Here is a 21,213-nt window from a genome sequence, read left to right as displayed (position 1 = left end):
TCCCTCATCTTTATTTATCTTTAGGAATCTGGATTTTCCAATTAATCTCCAGAAAGACAACGAATAAAAACAAACCAGGCAAAAAGAAATGTACATTTAATTGTCAACATTATATCTGATTACAGGTATCTCTGCCTATGGTTTGCATGCTCACTCTTTACATTAAACTTGGCAAATATACTAATCTTAGTTCTATCCATACAAAATGTGATTTCTATCATAGATTACATAATCTTTATTTCAATACAAAACTGCTGAGTTTCTTCTATATGGAGAATTATCTTGTGATTTTGCAAAGAACTGGATCAGGCTATTTCTTTAAAAATATAAAGATATTAATAAAATACTGAATCTCTGCATTCAGGGCAAGTGTATTTTGTGAATATAAAAATGGAAACGATAATTATATACAAGATTGTAATTTAATAAATTTTGAATTATGACAACACCTACACCTACAGAGAAGTCATATCATATCAAGAACACAGAATCTCATTAAGATTCTAAGCTATATATGTATAAAAAAACACCAAAAGAGCAGGCATGAAACAATGTTTGGAATAAATATTTTTAGTATCTCAAAACCTAATTAAAAGAAAAATTATCAGTACAAAGGATATTTGTACTACAAAGAAGATGAGACACTTCTAACTAATGTTCAATTTTTCGTGCCATTCAAACTCATAACTCTGCATGCAAAAGAAACAAGCCTGTGCATAATTCAGGCCAAATGATGAGGGGAAAGGGAGAGAGGGAGAGCTGATAATCACCCAGGAAATGAAGGAAAGAGGAAAGAGGTTAGCAAGAGGACCAGGAGCAATCAAACGAAGCTCATGAAAACTTTGGGTGAATATCAAGAAGGAAAATCATAAAACAATGTGTTACTATGAAAAAGGTCTTAAGTAATATACATAAATTCCAGATAATTTAGAGATATCAGATAGGCCTGCAAAGATCATAAATTAGACATCCATAGTGTCTATTTAGCAACTAGCTACTTCAATGAAATAGAAAATAACTACCATTCTGAAGTGCCCTAAGATCAAAATAGAGTATCAAAATAAAGATATGTCATTATCCTCATCATAAAATTATTCTGACCATATCATCCCAAGTTAAAGATTTGCTTGAGCAGTGTCAAAACAGAAATATAAAACATTATCTTCATGAAAACTACTTAAACTGATCTTTTAAAAACCTCTGTCATTACTTAACATGCTTAAAATACCAAGAGTAAAGTTTTATACTAAAATATTTCAATAGCTGCCTAAAACACTGTAATAAAAAGTAGACAGAAAATCTTTATCTACAGTTTTTATTTTACCCTCTTTCTTCTTACTAAATGTATGTTAACAAAAAAAACTGTCAAATGATCTAGACAAAAGCTTTTAGCTCAACACATAATTGCAAGAAAATTACAATAATTGTACCAATTAAAATAATCTTGAATGAACAGTATGTCATCTTAATGTTCCAATGGTTTATAGAGGGATCTACTTAATTAGCTTAAATTGCTTTCCAGTGCTAGTATCAAATGTCATTTGTTAAAAGTTGAACCAATTTAGAAAATAATTTAACAATGCAATTTTACCAAACATCAAGAACCAACATTTTCTTCTTCAGCTGAATAAAGCAAGCAGATGTGTCATCAAATTGCTATAAAAATAAACGAGGATTTTTATGGATTTAAAAAAATGAATTTTACTACTAGCATTAAAAATACTATTTTGTAATTGTTTTTACCAAATCGGATTTCTTTAATAAAATAAATGAATATCAATTATATACTACTGCTTTTTGTCAGCTGTAAATAAAACTTTTTATTATTCAAATGACAAGCAATAGCATCAAAGAACTCAGCGATGGCTAACTAGAAGGAGAATCATCTAAATTATTCCAACACACTCCAATATCTGGTTTTTCAGTATGATGATCAAATTGTATTCCTAAAGTTTTCATTCCAAATCATCTTATTATATTATATTTAATTATTTTAAGTCTATTCTTTATGAATTCTCAAAGATTCCTTACTATGCCACGAAATATTCTTTGTCAGTATTTGTAGGCATATAAGACATACTTATTTTTCAACAAAAAAAGGGGGGCCGGCATCTCAAATCACCCTAAATCCAACCCACTCGTGGATGGCAAGGCTACCAAGGGCTGAAGTCTAAAGTAATGGGTTGATTTTACAGCAAAACAAAGTTCACACCACCTCCTTATATCTCCAATATATAATAGTCTGTATTTACTTGAACAAAATAAAATATTCCCCTACAAAAATTCACTCCAATTTATTTTTGTTATATGATCAAAAGTACTTACCCCCCTCAAAAATACTTTTTTCAAAAATGTTCTATTTCATAAGCAGGGTGTGAAAATTACTATTATTTTTAAACTATATGTTATATATTCTCTTTTGTCTGTAAGATATATTTTAATTAACTTAAAAGTGTAAATCTTCAAAAATTTCCTATGAGGCTCAAAATGCTGGAAATTGAGACAAAAGTTTTAAAAGGTCAAGCAATTTTCTATCATCAAGGAACAGTCATTTTAGCCTGATGGTGATAAAACTAACCGGCTAATTGTCTGAGCTATCATATTTTTGCTTTTCTCTAGATCTTTCAAATGCATATGTTTTACCTATAATCAGAATTTAAGTTCCTCAACCCCGAAGTATTTAGGTGCTAGTGATATGCTGTATGTTAATTCACCCTCACATGGTTTAGAAAAATATGTGCGTGTTTGCATCTATGTGTGTGGACATGAATGTAGATATAGAAAAATACACAAAATATGTTGAGAGAGAACGAGTGCACAGGACACAGTGTGAGCGCAAATAATAAAGCAAACGAAATAAAACATTAACAACAGATGGACCTGGGTAAAGGGTATGCGGGTGCTCTTTGTGCTATCCTCATTCTCGCAACTGCTTGTAAGTTTGAAAGTATTTTCAAAGAGAAAGAAATTTATTTAAAAACTAGGTAAGTTCCTCAAGGGCATAAGAGGCTTCGGTACTTGTCCCTCTATTCACCCACCTCCCCAGCCAGCCCCTGTGACACAACAGCATAGAGACCAACCATACAGCCTCAACTCCTAGTCAAAACTCACACTAAATACATTTTAATGAAGAAAATTAACTAGAGTGGATAAACAAAAATCAAGGGAAGCAATTAGGCCTCTGACACCTACTCATCTTAGTTTCTTAGAGAAAAGAAGAGTCAAGGTTTCAGGAAGAGATGTTATATCCAAATGATACTATCCCCAACATCCAATGAGCACGGCCTACAAACAGCAGACGCTTAATAAATTTTTGTTAGAATGAACTGAATATGGCTTTCCTAAAGGGCCTTTAAAACCTTTTGTTTATTTTCACATCTCTCCTACTTCTGTCTCCTGGGGACACACAGGCTGTCTTTCACACCTTCCCACCTCTTCACAGAACACGCAGGGGCCCAGCTCCTGGGGCTCCAGGCATAGTCCTTGAAATGTAAAATATTGATCAAAGTTTCTAGAATCCTGAGATACAGCATACATCTACGAATTATAGTCAATTAAAGGAAGGCAAGGAGACTGACTTGAGTCCTATTCTGTACCAAAACCAAGACTGATTTGGACTATTCACTTTGTTTAAAAAAGAAAAGAAAAAGAAGGTATGATTGGTCAAATGTATCCCCCAAAAGTTCACGTGTTGGACATGTGATCCTCACTGTAACAGTGGTAAGAGGGTATTTGATTATGATATTTGAAAGATGGGGCCTTTGAGAGGTGATTGGATCGTGAGGATGGTGCCCTCATGAATGGATTAATCCACTCATGAAGTAATGAGATACCATGGACTGGTGGCTTTATAAGGAGCACATGAGAGAGCTCTTGTGATTCTCTTGCCATGTGACATCCTGGTCACCACGGGACCCTGTAGAGTTTCCACCCAGAAGAAGGCCCTCACCAGATGTGCCCCCAGGACCATGGACTTTCCAGCCTCCAAAACTGTAAGAAATTTAATTTCTTTATAAATTACCCAGTTTCAGGTATTCCGTTATAAGCAACAGAAATGGACTAATACAGAAGGACAACTGAAAAAGGTGATAATAGTTTATTTTAAATAGGAAAAACTAATGTTTCTATGAAGATAAAGAAAAGTTGCAAAAGAAATAATGTATTACAGCAATATTTGCTTCACAGATTAGTTGTTATTGGAGTTATAAGAAATAATTTACATTAAATCTCTTAAAGATTAAATACACTAACTTGTAATATTCTAGAAAGAAATACAGAACACAAAAATGTCAAAACTAGATCCTTACTTTCAAAAAATTTCAGTTTCTGAAATATTTCTGCCACTGCTATAGCTTAAAGAGGTTTCAATACTATGACAATGTTATGAAAGGCAATTCAGCAATTTAAGAGCATGGACACTGGGGCCAGAGTGCCTTGATTCAAATCCCAACTCTACCACTTACTGGAGGTGCAGCTTTCAGCAAGCGACTTACCTCCTCTGGGATTCAGTTTTCTCATGTACAAAATGCAAACAATACTAGTACCTACCTCAGAATTGTGAGAATAAAAGTTAAAATGTGAAGCATTTACAACAGTGACAGACACATAAGAAGTACATGGAGTCTGAGAGACCTGGACTGAAATATCAGCTCTGCCACTTAGGAGCCAAGTGACTTTGGAAAGTTAGTTAAACTTTCTGAACCTCAATCTTCCTGATTAATAATACGGAATCACTCCAAACACCTCTCTGAGCTTTGCAAAGATTCAACAATACATAAAGCACCTCGCAGAGTATCTAGTGTTAAAGAAGAAAGGTCAGGAATGCTAAGCAACCTGTCCTTAAACAAGGACCCCTGTGAGACAACTAGCTCTCCTGTTCCCAACTTTTCAAATTTCTTGGAACTTAGAAATATATTCCTAGAGTAATATATTACTCTAGGAACAATACCAATTCAGACAGAGTCTAGGAAGTTAAAGCAGCCTCAAATTACTTCCACTACTGTTTCTTAAGCCATCTCTCCACTATCAAAGTTTTTTCTAATTTCAAATCCAGTTCATAGTTCCTAAATGAAGGCTTATCCTTTTCTCTGACATATTTTTATTTACACACAAATAGTAATACTACCAGTTTCTCAAGGATAAATGTGAGTCAAAAGACTACCTATTATTTTAAACAGGGCTTTATGTATAAATATACTATGTGAAAAATATCCCATTATTTGGTATGAATTATTATTAAGCAGTTAAAACTTTTTACAAGTTTTAACTTTAATAATAAATGGGATAATCCAGCAAGCATTTATAACCATACGGCACCTGTGTTATTCAGGAAATAAAATTTAATATGTTACTATACAGCCAACAGCAACACCATCATGGTCTCACAATAAGATGATTTCTAAACTATCAAGGACCATTTGCAATGCAGTACTACTTCTCCACAGGCTTAACAGTAAATATGTATCACTGCATATACTGGGATACCTACTTGACACAGTGCACATGATTTATACCACCATTGATTTAAGTTAGCATGAGTGAAACAGCAAAACCTAGAAGGGCTCAAATCTGTAGACTAATACTGCAACAATCCTCTACAATTGCAAAAACAGTTATTTACCTTAAAAACATTAAACAAAAAATATATATATAAAATAGGAATTAGAAAGTTAGGAAAACCATATAGTGACAGTACTCTAAGGAAAGAAAAATTATTTGAAATCTTAAAAGTAGTAATATATGAACTATATACTAAAAGCTTTGTTAGAGTTAATATTTCATTTGTATTTTATGGTAGTTTCAATTATACCCAATTTTATAAAATTGTTCGTACAGTTCTCTTCTATTACCTTCTTTCTAAGAGAAAGTTTATTTAGAATAGCAGTTGAAACCTCTGAAGTTATTAAAGTCTTTTGGTAAACAAAAAGGATTACAGCCTTATTCGTGAATTTGACAAGATACTGGTAACTTAAAACTTTATATATCTGAAAGAGTAAGAACATGTCCAAATGAAGCTCTAAATTTTACACGATGGAATATATACTAATACAACTCCAATATTATAATGGGATTAATGAGAATGATTAGTTAAATCCATAAGTATACATTTGATACATATTCTTTCGTATTCATTTTGTTTCATGTGAGTTAATTTTTTTTTTTTTTTTTTGAAAACTCAACCTAAGATAAAGTTAAATATAAAGAAGTCAAACAAAGTACCTTTCATAGATAGTTTTTAATGTCATTTGATCTGGAATACCTTCAGTCTCTTCCAAATATAATATAAGCCATGAAGTCCGGTATGGCCACTGCTCGGTAAGGTTGATCCAGCTAGCAAGCCTGTCCCAGTTGAAAGTAATCTGATTGGCTCTCAGTAATCGCCCTTTAAGGAATACAAAAACATTTTTAAATTAATAGGTATGTTATATTATGTAGAACAAGACATTCTGTATATTCACAAATAATTTAACTTTAAATTTCTAAATTTGTCATTTAGTTTATACTACAAATTCAAATCTAGTATTTACATGGATTCTAAAATCCAAAGAGCTGTACTTACGTAAAGCCTCTAGGGCTTAAACACAGTTCTGTTTCATTCTAAAGTAATTATTTTGGTCTGATATGCCACTGATACAAAGAAGAGATACACTTCTTTGACCACATACACGCAGGCAAAAATCTCTCAAAACTGTGTTATCATACAGTCTCAACACTGCTTGAAATCATAAAGTAGAACAGTTTACCCATGAAGGGCCCAATCCTCTAAAGTACCATCTGCTAGGATCCTATCAATGGACCTTAAACATATCCAAACATGCTAGTCCATTCTTGCTTTATTATGGGTCAGTGTGCAATCCCATACACTTTCATTTTTATGTACTAGGGCAGCCTATAAAGTAACCTACCAACTGAGTTATAATGTTTCTAAAATTTGTTATTTACATACTGTATTGAAAAGAAACAACCTTATCTATTGCTGGGGTTTTCTGAGGACTATAATTCAGTGTTCTCCCACTGGGCATGCCCATCTGGACAGTTGCAATACTCGAACTTTCGGAACGAATGATTTGTATCACTGCATTATTAGTCTCAACTTTATTTGGGAGGGATTCTGAAATACTGATATAAGTTGCTTTTTAACTTTTTAATTGTCAGTTTTACTTCATCATTATCTGTTTAGTTTATATCTAGACTAAGATATCTATTTGTTCTGGTTCGAATATAAATTATTCTTTTCCCTGCTACTAATATAGATAAATAACTCCCCTATCCAATTCTTCCCATATATCCAGACCCTCATTCCCTCAGCTATACATGCAACCTACATTTTCATCAATGGGTTCTTTTTCCTGAAAGGTGAGATCTGTTCTGCTAGATCAGTGACAGGATCTTCACCTTCCATCCAAGTGAGAAATTGTCACAAGCACTTGACAGCTATGAAAACTCATAGGATTATCACAATCAATGATACCCTAATGCTGGAGATAAACTGCTTAACAAATTAGATATGGTCCCAGCCTTCATAAAGCTTATATTCAGGGGAGGAGACAAATAAATCAAATAAAAAAGTATGAAATGAATTAATCACAAATTGTGACCAGAGGAGGAAATCTATTCTCAGTAGGGTATAAATAGGTTAACATAGAACTAAATGTTTAAAAAACAGGCAATAAAAAGCAAAGCCTTAAAATATGCTTGCAACTGGGGCCGGCCCGGTGGCGCACTGGATAGTGCGCCGCTTGGGAAGCGCGGCGGCGCTCCTGCCCGAGGGTTCGGATCCCACATACAGACCAGTTCCCGCTCACTGGCTGAGCGAGGCACGGGAGCAACACCGAGGGTTGCGATCCCGTTGCCAGTCCCCGGTCCGGTACGGGGGCAACACTGAGGGTTGCAATCTGTTGCTGGACACGGAAAAAAGACAAAAGACAAAAAAAAAATGCTTGCAACACTGACAATATACTTCTTCTAGAACTTTTAAACTGAAAAAACTCATGAAAAAACTTTTAGAACTGAATTGGAAACCTAGGCTACAACAATATATATAAGAAAATACAAATACTCATCCCATAATGATTGGATTTGATCTTCAAAATAATAACTCGGGGGAAGGCAGTGAACACCTCAACTCTAACTTCAGCTGCTTTTTTGAGTTTTTAAAATTCATTCATTCAGTATGTTAGTTACTAATGACATAGATGGAAGACTTGGTCCCCATCCTAAAAGGACTCGAGAGTGTATTGGGACAGATGGATAAATAAAAAGACAACAAAACTATGAGATAAGGGCCATGATGGAGATACAAACATACTGCCACGTGAAAACAGAAAATGAGCACCAAATCCAGGAGCAGCAGTTAAGGGAAGGTTTCCTTAAAAATGTAACTACCAGAAATAGACTCTGATGGATGCAAACACTCTGGTAAGGAAGGGCTGAGCCAAGAGAAGTGAAGGGTGTCAGGACATTCAAAAAAAGGCAACAGCAAGTGAAAGGTCATGAGGAACTGGTAGGTGTAGAGACCTGGAAACATTTTAAAGTATAAGCAAATAAAAGTAAGTTTTCTATCTTAAGAACATATCTAGCCTGTAATTAGTTAAGAAATAAAGCAATAGCAAGAGAAAAATTCTGTACAATGCATGTGCCTGTGATTATTTTTTAATTTTCTCCTCCAAAAAAATTCAATAAAACAAACTTGAAGCACATTTGATAGAATAAAGCACAATTTTTAAGTAGGAAACCACTCAACCAAATACTTACTAATATTTATCTACTAAAATCCCAAATTCTTTTCTGATATTAGCCCATCTATTGTATGACTTTCCTAATAGCAGCAACTACTTGCACAGTGTTCAACAGGTAACACATATTTTTGCACATAAGGGAATGGTGGCTTCAGGAGGTTAAGTAACATGGTCAGGGCTCAACTCCATGTATTTTGCCTTCAAATTCTATCCTTTCCAATGAAATACATTTCCCTATAAATTTCCAGCTGTTACCCAATCAAAAACTTATCATGAAAACTACCAAAATTTCACTGAAACACAAAAGTTTAAATCAGTAAGTTACTTTTCGACATAACACTTTCATTTTTAAGCAATGAAACTAAGATCATAACAGGCCTTATAAGAAACTATGAGGACTTAGATTTTTATGTTCAGTAAAATGAGGACACATTACAGAGTTTTGAACAGAGAAATAACATTAGCTTCTATTTTAAAAGGATTGTTGTGGTTGCCATACGGAGAGGAGGAAACCATAGAGAGAAAAGGATAGGAGAAGGGAGACCAGTTAGAAGACTACTGCAATAATTAATATAGGTGAAACATAATGATGTGCTGGATAAGAGTATTATGCTGGAAACTATGAGAAGTGGTCAGATTCTGGATATAGCCTGAAGATAGAGCTAAAAAATTTACTAACAGACTGAAGGTGGTAAATGAAAGACAAATATCAAGATTCTTTTGCTCAAGGAACTCCAAAAAGAGTTGAATTAATAGATGGGGAAGATTATGGGTGGATTAAGTATGGGGCAGAGAATCAAAAGTTCATATATTAGGCAACATTAGATGTCAAATAGACGAGTGGAATACAGGGCTAAAGATTCATATTTGAGAGTCTTTGGCATATAGACACTATTTAAACCTTTGAGAATAAATGGTCTCACCAAGGGAGCTGATCTACACAGAAAAGAAGAGAAAGAAGAGCTCCAAGAACTGGGACCAAGGGCATTCCAACGCTAAATGGTAAGAGGATAGAAGAATAAGCACCAGTGTGGCAGGAGGAAACTCCAGTGTGTGTGTCATTCTGGAAGCCAAAGGAAGAAAATGTTTCAAGGAGTGATCAACACATTGTAAAACGCTGCTAATGGGCTCAAATGGGATGAGAATTGGCTTGGCAACTGGATTTTATAACATGGAAGCCACTGGTGACCTTGCAAATGCAATTCTGCCAAAGTACTGAGAGCAAGAGATTACTGGAATAGGTCAGAGGGAATCAAGGGAGAAGACTGAGACATAGGGACAGCTCTTCCAAGGAGTTTTGCTGAGAAATGGGGCAGTAGCTAGAGACAGAGTAGAGTCAAGAGGTTTTTCTTGGGAAGGGAGAAAAAATCTGTTTGGGTTGCCAGAGTACTTTCTGAGTCAGGAGAGAGTGCTCTCTCCTTCTCATGGTCTTGTTCCATGGCACTCATCACTGCATGAAATTACATCTTCCGGTCTTCCCAATTAAGGCAGGAACTTTACCTTGCTTCTTGCTTATCTCTGCAATGCCCAAGACCAGTACCCGGCATAAGGGAGAGACACTCAACATACATTTGCTAAATGAGTACATAAATGTAGATAATATACTAAAAACATTTTCATTGTTACACGTAAGTATAGTGAGGCTTGAGACCTCATTTAAAGGGATTTAAATACCAAAAATATTGTAAATATATTAGATACGACCTCACTTGCAATACAATTCACAGCATAAATCCAACATTAATATAAAATAAAATTCCAGTATAACTATCATAACAGAGTTAACACTAGTATATATTACAAAGTGCCAATCAATAACCATGCAAAGAAAGAGATATCTATTTCACAAACTTAAATTACAAGTATTTATATGACTGCCCTCAGGCTTATTAGTAAGGAAGAATTAAAAGGTAGAGAAAATTCCATGCAAGGAATTCAGACATAGGACAATAATCCTCAATTTTATTGCCAATATTTTTTATTCAAAATATCACATGAATACTAAAACAGAATAGCAGCATATAAAATCTGAAATTCAACATATTAAGTTATAAGTTAATCATACTCAGTGATACAAATTAGAATAAAATTATCTTCATACAAACAGAAAAATTAGATATGAGATAAAGCAAAAGATTTTTTAAATTTACAAGTTTTAAAATAACTGTACAGCTGATTGGTTGATTTCCATTGTCAAAACTAATACTGACTTCATTAGATACACTTACTATAAAGCTACTATTCAGCAACATAAACACATAAACACAATAAATCCCTTTGTTTCTGAAATTAAATTGCTTTGTTAATATTAAAGCTACCACAGACAATAAAAACCAAAACTCACCTGTCACAGAAACAATATTAAGTAATCTTCTCATGGTCTGAGGACTGATGTCACTGAACCAGTCCTCGGTAACAAGCAGTTTTGTCAGATCAAAGGACATCTGCCGAGTGACGGTCCGCTGCATCTGCCTTCTTCGGTAGGTGTCCTGAAACAGCGCACCACCAGTGAGAATGTGTCCAAGAGCGTAAGGCTTTCTGAGAAGTTAATAGATGTTTACAACAACAACAAAAAGTCCAAGACTTCAATCAAAGAGGAATATTACATAGTAATAAAACCATTACTATATCCCAGAGGCAGAATCTTCACAGAGCAGTTATGAGGGGCTAATTAGCAGCAAGGGCTCTGGTGTAGCTGCAGCTGCATTTTGATTTATAGTTGTAGCATTAGAGAAAGCTCTATGCCTTTAAAGATCATAAGTAAGCAGAACTGTGTAAGAGAATTATATTCAAACCCTGTGGGAGCTCAGTATTTATAGGAACCCTGAAATAAAGCAAATAAGCCCTTGTCTGGTTTCAAGGATTCAACATTTTGATTTTTAGTTTAAAGAGTGTGACAGTTATGTCAAAGGCACAGCTCTAACTATCCTCACATTTCCATAAGAATTGGAGGCACTCTACTGGGGGGGGGGGCACAACCAAGCTGTGTTCTCCTCTCAGGCCCTGACGCCAGAGAGTGAACGGCAGATACAAGCATAGGGTGCCCAAGAAGCCAGACTCCCAGAGGAGAAATTCAAAACGGTCAGTCACACCCTCCTCTGAATATAGTGCTATCAATCGTCATTCATCATATTACTTTTGCATCCATACCTGTAAAGCATAGAGGCATAAAATCAAAATGTCAAAATGTCACTGAAGACATTTTTGAAAAACTAAAATGTCCAAATTTAATGGTAGTAATCCAGAAAAAAATAATGCCAATGCTGCCCAACTCAGCTGTTCCTAACTGGCACTACACCACAACATCCCTGCAAGTGGACATCTTCCTGTCTTCTGTATATGGACATATACACAGAACACGCCCTTGCTACATACAAACAAGATGCGGGAGGACAGGGACATCTGAAGTGTTGGAGGAGAGGTGGCTGGGAAGGGCACAAAATCACTACATGGGTACAGAAAAGAGTACACATCCCACAAACATTAGGGAAGGAAGAAGGCAATAGAACATAAAGCCAGGAGTCTTCTCATGCTGCAAACCTCTTTCTCCCCTATGCTGCGGGGGCAACAGGCATCATCCCAACCTGAGCAGGAATGAACATGGTGGTTCCCAACCCCGCATGAAATCATTTGGCGAGCTTTAAAACCTCACTCTCAGAAATTTCGATTCATTTGGTATGGGGTCTGGGGCAGCACGTGGGCTGAAAACAGGCTGGAAGAGGACAGAGACTCCTTCCTACACAATGTACAGCTGTTAGGGCTCTGGGTGCAGACATTCCCTGAAATACCTAAAGCTGAAAGGAAATTCAATAAGATTTACTTGAACAGCTTAATGCAATATTTATAAAAGATTATTTAAGTGGCATCACCTGAATTTTATTTGAATAATAACAATACAAACATTTAGCTCAAAATAAATGGCATCCTACCCTTCTATTGAGAGCTGTCTTGCTACCGAGTTTTGTCATCTCCCCAAGGCTGTTTTGTGAAACTCTTCTGTCAGCATCTTCCTGTATCCCTTAAGGAATTAATCAAGAGAACACCATTTGCACTAAAATTCTACTGTACATGATACTTAAAGAGATGTGAAATAACAACAATATTTTTCAAGGTAAAAAGAGAGTCACCATATAAACTACAAAACTACTTCAAACCCAAAGTACTTTGGAAGATTGATCTTTACCTGCAGTGTCCGAGCATGGCACGTCCCCATTTGTGGTTGAAGTTACAAGATATTTTCTCGCATTGCTTAGTCCACGACTATTAAGAAAAACAGGCAAATGAACTATATTGCGCATGTAGTCATGTCCATTTATATTTGAATCACGAAGCACGCTATTGAGGTTCTGGTTAATTGCCTTTATGATAATATGTGGGTCACTTGCAAAAATGGCAATGAATGGGCCTTTTGAAAACAGAACTCGGACCTGTGGTAGAAGAAATGTACAGTTGTCACATGAATTTTAAATTATCCAAAATAATAAGACATCTCTTCAAAATATGTGCTTTCTTTTGGTGACTGTATTTTTAAAATAATATTTCTTTTTTGTCAAAATTTATTGTATATGAAAACAAATTTGATTGACAGCTCAGTCTGGGTTTGTTGCCATCTGACAGTGATAAAGCCTTCAAAGAAAACAATTAATACTGTCCTACTTCAAGACACAGTCTACATAAGAAGTAAGATCAGTGCACATGAAAAATATGCATGAATATACATGAGGTACTGGGCACACTGGTCTCTGGCCACAGTTAAACTACTGTTGCTTATAACACATCTTACAGCCAGCCACTGATGTACCCTACTTAACAAAAAACTGCACATTCTGTGGATTCCCTATGTTATTTAAGACTCTAACCATAACTAGTTGCAAAGACAAACTATCTGCACTATGGATTTAGGCAACGCTCTATTTATTTTTTTCTCACACTGCCATTAAGCTAAAATTATTTAAGTCTCTTTGTGATGAAACATTTACTCTTGCTATGTTTCTGCATAAAGAATGGTTGTTTTTACAAAAAAAAAAAATCACAAAACAAGTACTACTCAAATAAAAAGTAGTTTCCGGGCCGGCCCGGTGGCACACTGGATAGTGCGCCACTTGGGAAGCGCGGCGGCGCTCCCGCCCGAGGGTTCGGATCCCACATGCAGACCGATTCCCGCTCACTGGCTGAGCAAGGCGTGGGAGCAACACCGAGGGTTGCGGTCCCGTTGCCGGTCCCGGTCCGGTACGGGGGCAACACTGAGGGTTGCGATCCGTTGCCGGACACGGAAAAAGACAAAAAAAAAAGTAGTTTCCATTCCATTTGAGGTATTTCATAAAGTCATGCATCCTCTTAGTTGCCACAATGTAGCAATGGTGAGTTTTAAGACTGTTCAAACATACAGTGTCCAGCATCTGAAGGACTTTGTCCTGCTCACAGGCATCTAATCCATCAATGATAACCACAAGTCTTGTCTGATTCTGAGTGAAGCTGTCAATGGTTTTTGCCATCCTGGCCATCAACTCCACTTCACACTTAAGAACCTGCACAAAGGAAAGTATGGAAAGCACTGAAGATATGAGAAAGTTAAGCACATTTCTTTAAAAGTATGATAGAAAGTCAGCTAATAGAAAGAAAAGAAATCCAAAGTCCTTGCTGCTCGTTGTGGTTCCACTTAAAACTGCAACAAGTGTGTCATAATTTACAAAGTGACTACACATAAGTTAGAGCACTTCACCCTCAGAATGACACTATGAGGTAGCCACTGTCATATCCATTTCAAAAAGGACAAACTGGGTTGAGTGACTTACTTGCCAAGATCACAGGCTGTTAATGTCAAAAGACTCAAATGTGAGTGCAAATCCAAATGTCAGAAGCACCACACTATTGTTGGCTCCCTGATGGTATCGGACCTTGAGCAAAGGAAGGGGCTGCAGAATTCCATAAAGGCCCATCTAATTTGAAAAGTATGCTCTATTTTATATGCTTTGGTGGTTCAATTTGCTATTTTTTAAAACAGATCTGCTTACTTTACTGGGCTCTAGAGGAATCTATAATGTTAGTTAATAATTACCACCTGTGGAATAATCTGCTAACTCTTTTGAATATCTTATAAAAGTCTATTTTATAAAATCATGCTATTGTTTACAACTTTTTTCACTCCAAATATGTATTTTCACTGGGATAAAACTAAAAATAAAATGCAAAGGTTTCTGGATTCTGGTTCCACATATAAGTACCCTGAAGCCGCCACTACTCAATTATGTATGCTTATGTACATACCATGTACATATTGATTATGTCTGCTTATATATATATGTGAAATTAATGAAAGCAATGACACAGGGAATGGGAGGGAGGAATTAGGATTAGTATGCTATTATCAGATACTGACACTACCTATGAAGTGGTACAGTATTATTTGAAAGTGGGCCTGGGTTAGTTGTAAATGCATACTGCAAACTTTAGGGCAACCACTAAAAAAAAATTTTAAAAAGAAATATAACTGATATGCTACCAAAGATGAGAACATGAAATCATATCAAATGCTTAATTAAAACCAAAAAAGGCAGAAAAAGAGTGGAAGACAAAAATAGGAATGAAGAACAAAGGCAACAAATAGAAAACAGTAACAAATACAGTAGATACTAACACATCTAATATCAATAACCACTCTGAATGTCAATGGTTTAAAGACACCAATTAAAAGACAAAGATTGTCAAAGTGGATCAAAAAACAAAACCAAAAACATGTTATCTACAAGAAACCCACTTGAAATATAAAGACACATACATATTAAAAGTAAATGAATGGAGAAAGATATGCCATGCTAACACCAATCAAAAGAGAATGGGAGGGGCTATATTAATTTCAGACAGAGTAGACTTCAAAGCAAGGAAAGTTAAAGGATTAAAGAAGGGCATTACATATTAATAAGGGGTCAATTCTCCAAGAAGACAACAATTCTTAATGTGTAAGCACCTAAGAACAGAGCATCAAAATACATGAGGCAAAAGTTGATAGAACTGCAAGAAGAAATAATGAATCCAGTGAATCCAGACTTCAACAACCCTCTATTAGAAACAGATTCAGCAGAAAGAAAATCAGTAAGGACATAGCTGAACTCAACAACACTATAAATCAATTGGATATAACTGGCATCTATAGGTACTTCACCCAACAAAAGCAGAATACACATTCTTCTCAAACTCACATGAAACATTAACAAGACAGATCACATTCTGAGCCACACACCATAACAAATTCTTAGAAAAAGAAATTATACAATGTCTTCTCTTAGTAGAATTAAACTAGAAATCAAAAACAGAAAGATAACTGGAAAATCCCCAAATATGTAGAGATTAAACAACACAGTTCTCAATAATATACATGTGCCAAAGAAGAAAATTCAAGAGAAATTTTAAAATATTTTCAACTAAATAAAAATGAAAACACAACTTATCAGAATTTGTAGGATGCAGCAAAAGGAGTGCTTAGAAGGAGATTTGTAGCACTAAATGCATAACTAGAAAACAAAGATGTAAAATAAATAATCTAAGTTTCTACCTTAGGAAACTGGAAAAAGAAAAGCAAATTAAACCCAAAGTAAGAAGAAAAGAAATAATAAAAATTAGAGCAGAAATCAATTAAGTTGAAAACAGGAAATCAATGGAAACAATAAGTGAAAACAAAAGCTAGTTCTTTCAAAAGATAAATACAATCAATAAGCCTCTAGCCAGACTAAGAAAAAAGGAGAAAGAACATAAATTAAAAATATCAGGAATGAAAGAGAGATCATCACTCCAACTCCCAAGGACATTAAAAAGATAATAAAGGAATACAATAGACAACTATGGCTACAAATTTGATAACTTAGATAAAATGAACAAACTCCTTGAAAGACACAATTGGCCAAAACTCACCCGAGAAGAAATAGGCAATCTGACTAGTCCTATATCTATTAAAGAAATTGAATAAATAATTACTAAACTTTCAAAATAGAAAGCACCAGGCCCAGAAGGGTTCACTGGTGAATTCTACTAGACATTTAAGGAAGACATTATACCAATACTTCACAATTGCTTTCAGAAGGTAGAAGCAAAGGGAATATTTCCTAACTCATTCTATGAGGTCAGCATCACCCTAACACCAAAATCAGACAGACATTACAAAAAACAAAACTACATACCAATATTTCATGAACGCAGATGCGAAAATCCTCAACAAAATATTAGCAAAGCCAAACCAACAATGTATAAAAAGAATTATACACCACAACCAAATGGGATTTACGCCAAGTATGTAAGCAAGATTCAACATTTGAATATCTATTCATGTAATCCATCACATCAATAAACTAAAGAAAAATCACAGGATCCTATCAACAGAGGCAGAAAAAGCATTTGACAAAATCTAACACCCACTCATGATAAAAACTCTCAGTAAACTCATAAGAGAGAGGACCTTCCTTAATTTGATAATGAATATCCATTTTAAAAACCTACAGCTAACATCACACTTAATGGTGAGAAACTAGAAGCATTCTCACTAAAGCCATGGAGCAAGACAAGGACATCCCTTATTACCACTCCTTTTCAACATAGTACTGGAAGTCTAGCTACTGCAGTAAGACGAGAAAAGGAAATAAAAAATATACAGATTGGGAAAAAAATATACAGATTGGGAAAGAAAACTATCTTAATTCACAGATGACATGATTGTCTATGTAGAAAATCTGAAAGAATCAACATAAAAACTCAAGGAATTAATAAGCAATTATAGCAAGGTTACAGGCTACAAGGTTAATCTACAAAAGTCAATCACTTTTCTATATGCCAGCAATGAACAAGTGGAATTTCAAACTGGAAATACAATACCATTACGTTACCAACCCCCCCACAAAAGAAATACTTAGGTATAAACGTAACAAAACATGTATAAGATTTATATGAGGAAATCTCCAAAACTCTTTTGAAAAAACCAAAGAAGAACTAAATAAATGGGGAGATATTACATGCTCATAAATAGGAAGACTCAATATTATCAAGACATGAGTTCTTCCCAACTTGATCTATAGATTCAATGTAATCCCAATCAAAATCCCACCAAGTTATTTTGTAGACAGCGACAAAGGTTAATATGAAAAGCAAAAGACCCAGAACAGCCAACACAATACTGAAGAACAAAGTTGGAGAACTGACACTACCTGACATCAAGACTTACCATAAAGCTAAAGTAATCAAGACAGTGTCGTATTGGCAAAAGAACAGACAAATAGATCAATGAAACAGAACAGGGAGCTCAGAAAAAGATCCACATAACTACAATCAATTGATCTATGACAAAGAAGCAAAGGCAATGCAGTGGAGAAAATAGTCTTTTCAACAAATGATGCTGGAACAACTGGACATCCAACTGCAACAACAACAAAAAAATTGATACAGACATTACACCCTGCACAAAAATTTATTCAAAACGGACCTAAACGTAAAATGCAAAAGTATAAAAGTTCTTGAAGATAACAGAAGAAACAATCTAGATGACCTGGGGTTTGGTACTGACTTTTTAGATACAACACCAAAGGCATGATCCATGAAAGAAATAACTGATAAGCTGGACTTCATTAAAATTAAAAATTTCTGGGCCGGCCCGGTGGCGCACTGCTATAGTGCACCGCTTGGGAAGCGCGGTGGTGCTCCCGCCGAGGGTTCGGATCCCACAAGCAGACCGGTTCCCGCTCACTGGCTGAGCGAGGCGCAGGAGCGACACCGAGGGTTGCGATCCCGTTGCCGGTCCCAGTCCGGTACGGGGGCGACACTGAGGGTTGCGATCCGTTGCCGGACACGGAAAAAGACAAAAAAAAAAAAAAAAATTAAAAATTTCTGTTCTGCAAAAGACACTGTCAAGAGAGTGAAAAGACAACCACAGAATGGGAAAAAATATTTGCAAGAGAAATATCTGGTAAAGGACTGTTATCCAAATATTGATAGAACTCTTAAAACTCAACAATAAGAATACAAACAACCTGATTAAAAAAAGAGCCAAAGACCTTACAGTCAATTCAGCAAAGAAGATATACAGATGAAAAATAAGCATATGAAAAGATACTCTACATCATATGTCATCAGGGAAATGCAAATTCTAACAGGGAGATACCAGTACACACCTATCAGAATGGCCAAAATCCAGAACACCAATAACACCTCTCTGCTGGAGCGGAGGTGGAGCAACAGGAACCTTCATTCATTGCTGGTGGGAATGCAAACTGGTAAAGCCACTTTGGAAGACAGTTTGGTAGTTTGTAACAAAACATACTTTTACCACATGATCCAGCAATCACACTCCTCGGTATTTACCCAAAATGTTTACACAAAAACCCACAGATGTTTACAGCAGCTTTACTAATAATTGCCAGAATCTGGAAGCAACAACGATGTTCTTCAGCATGTGAATGAATTAATGATGTGTGGTACATCCAGACAATGGAATATTATCCGGCACTAAAAAGAAATGAAATATCAAGCCACGAAAAGACATGGAGGAAACTTAAATGCAAGCTACTAAGTGAAAGAGGCCAATCTGAAAAGACTACACACTATCTGATTCCAACTACACGATATTCTGGAAAAGGCAAAACTACAGAGATAAAAAAAAGACCAGTGGTTGCCAGGGGTTAGTGGAGAGGGAAGTATGAATAGACACAGGACATAGGATATTTAGGTGAGTGAAAATACTCTGCATAATACTATAATGTGGATACATGTCATTATACATTTGTCCAATCCCAGAGAACGTGCCACACCGAGAGTGAACCTTAATATAAACTATGGAAGTTGGGTGATTATGATGCATCAGTGTAGGTTCATCAAATGTAACAAATGTACCACTCTGGTGGGTGATATTGATCACAGGGGAGGCTGTGCATGCGTGGAGACAGGGGCTACATGGGAAATCTCTGTCCTCAAATTTCTGTTCTCAATTTTGCTGTGAACCTAAAACTGTTTTCAAAAAAAGTTTTGAATGTATGAATGAATGAACAAACTAAACTAAAAGCAGCACTTTTAACATTTAGAGAGTATACTACCTGAAGCCCAAATGAACATGATCATAGTAGCATATTCACATTACAATCTTTTCTAATAACCAATGAGTGCTTACTTTCATGAATCCTTCACTTTTCAATTTGTGCAGTTTGGAGGCAGCATTATGGAGGCGTTTTCTTTGAGAATTCAGGAGAGAGTCCAGCACTTGCCACCACGTACGACAGTTCAACACAAAGGCCAACCCCACTACAGACGCAATTGATATGAGGACAGCATTCACTGTCAGATGTTTTGTGTCAACTCTGAATATAGCCAGAAGAGTAATTCCAGCAATAATGCAGCCAATGATAAAAAGGAAGATCACAAAAGATGGGAGACAACATGTTTTTTTCCATTTCTTTTTACCTGTAATACAACAAATGGTTTTAGCAATTATTAACATATCATCAAGTATCTAGAAAATCTTAATCATTATACTCATAGCATCTGATGAGTCTGACGTTCAGGTCACGTTTCCATGAAACTAAACTAAACTAAACATTCATCCCCCAGACAACCCTACACATTACATACACACAAAGAAGGAGGAGGAAGGAAATCGTTCCTACCCTGGGTATCTTCTGTCTTAAATACGCGAAAAAGCCTGGTTGCTAAAAAGCCAAACTCTCTCTCACAAGCATCCGAGAGGGTTGCGATCATTTCAGCCAGCGAAGTTTCTCCACCTACACTGGACAGCCTGTTGTAATCTGTAAACAAAAACCTTCACGGGAAAAGACCAAATAAAACATAAGTAGCAAATAACTTCAACATATGTCATCTCCGTATCATTCACCCTATATTTTCTTTATGGCTATTTCAAAATACTGTTTTTAAAATTCTAAGGAGGGAAAAGAATTTGTAACTAGGCGTCTTCTCCTTCGAACACCTTACAAACCTTAACAAAAGTTACATGTAGCGAAGTTACATGAAGTACTTCTGACTAGGGTGGGGGAGTGATGACAGAGCCTAGACAAGGAACATCAAACACTCCACAGAGCCCATGACACAGTGACTGAAGAGCAGACCCACGTCAGGATCCCACAAAGAATGCACAGAGAAAATTTTCTAACACCAACTGAAGAGACTAGAACCTTGAGAAAATATTAATTATAATCATTAAGAATTTTAAGCCTAGGGCCGGCCCGGTGGCGCACTGGATAGTGCGCCGCTTGGGAAGCGCGGCGGCGCTCCCGTCCGAGCGGCGGCGCTCCCGTCCGAGGGTTCGGATCCCACATACAGACCGGCTCCCGCTCACTGGCTGAGCGAGGCGCGGGAGCAGCGCCGAGGCTTGCGATCCCGTTGCCGGTCCCCGGTCCGGTACGGGGGCAACACTGAGGGTTGCGATCCGTTGCCGGACACGGAAAAAAGACAAAAGACAAAAAAAAAAAAAAAAAAAAAAAAAATTTTT

At 36.1% G+C, this 21,213-nt stretch overlaps 1 protein-coding gene across 5 annotated transcripts in view; it reads right to left on the bottom strand.

The window, feature by feature from the left end:
- KIDINS220 (kinase D-interacting substrate, 220kDa) overlaps positions 1-21,213 on the bottom strand; it is a 104,500-nt gene that overhangs the window by 39,859 nt on the left and 43,428 nt on the right. For all 5 annotated transcript variants that reach the window (XM_008593527.1, XM_008593512.1, XM_008593537.1 and 2 more), the window contains exons 16-22: positions 20,375-20,526; positions 19,882-20,171; positions 14,126-14,266; positions 12,922-13,165; positions 12,668-12,756; positions 11,083-11,227; positions 6,220-6,382 (exon numbers count right to left, since the gene is read on the bottom strand). In XM_008593527.1, the coding sequence (XP_008591749.1) occupies positions 6,220-6,382; positions 11,083-11,227; positions 12,668-12,756; positions 12,922-13,165; positions 14,126-14,266; positions 19,882-20,171; positions 20,375-20,526 (1,224 nt within the window). The remainder of the gene's footprint in view (positions 1-6,219; positions 6,383-11,082; positions 11,228-12,667; positions 12,757-12,921; positions 13,166-14,125; positions 14,267-19,881; positions 20,172-20,374; positions 20,527-21,213) is intronic.

This window comes from Galeopterus variegatus, unplaced genomic scaffold (genome assembly GCF_000696425.1).
Source record: "Galeopterus variegatus unplaced genomic scaffold, G_variegatus-3.0.2 Scaffold159, whole genome shotgun sequence".
NCBI lineage: Eukaryota > Metazoa > Chordata > Mammalia > Dermoptera > Cynocephalidae > Galeopterus > Galeopterus variegatus.
The sequence above is the reverse complement of the archived record's forward strand: the minus strand, read 5'-3'. Positions and strand labels throughout refer to the sequence as shown.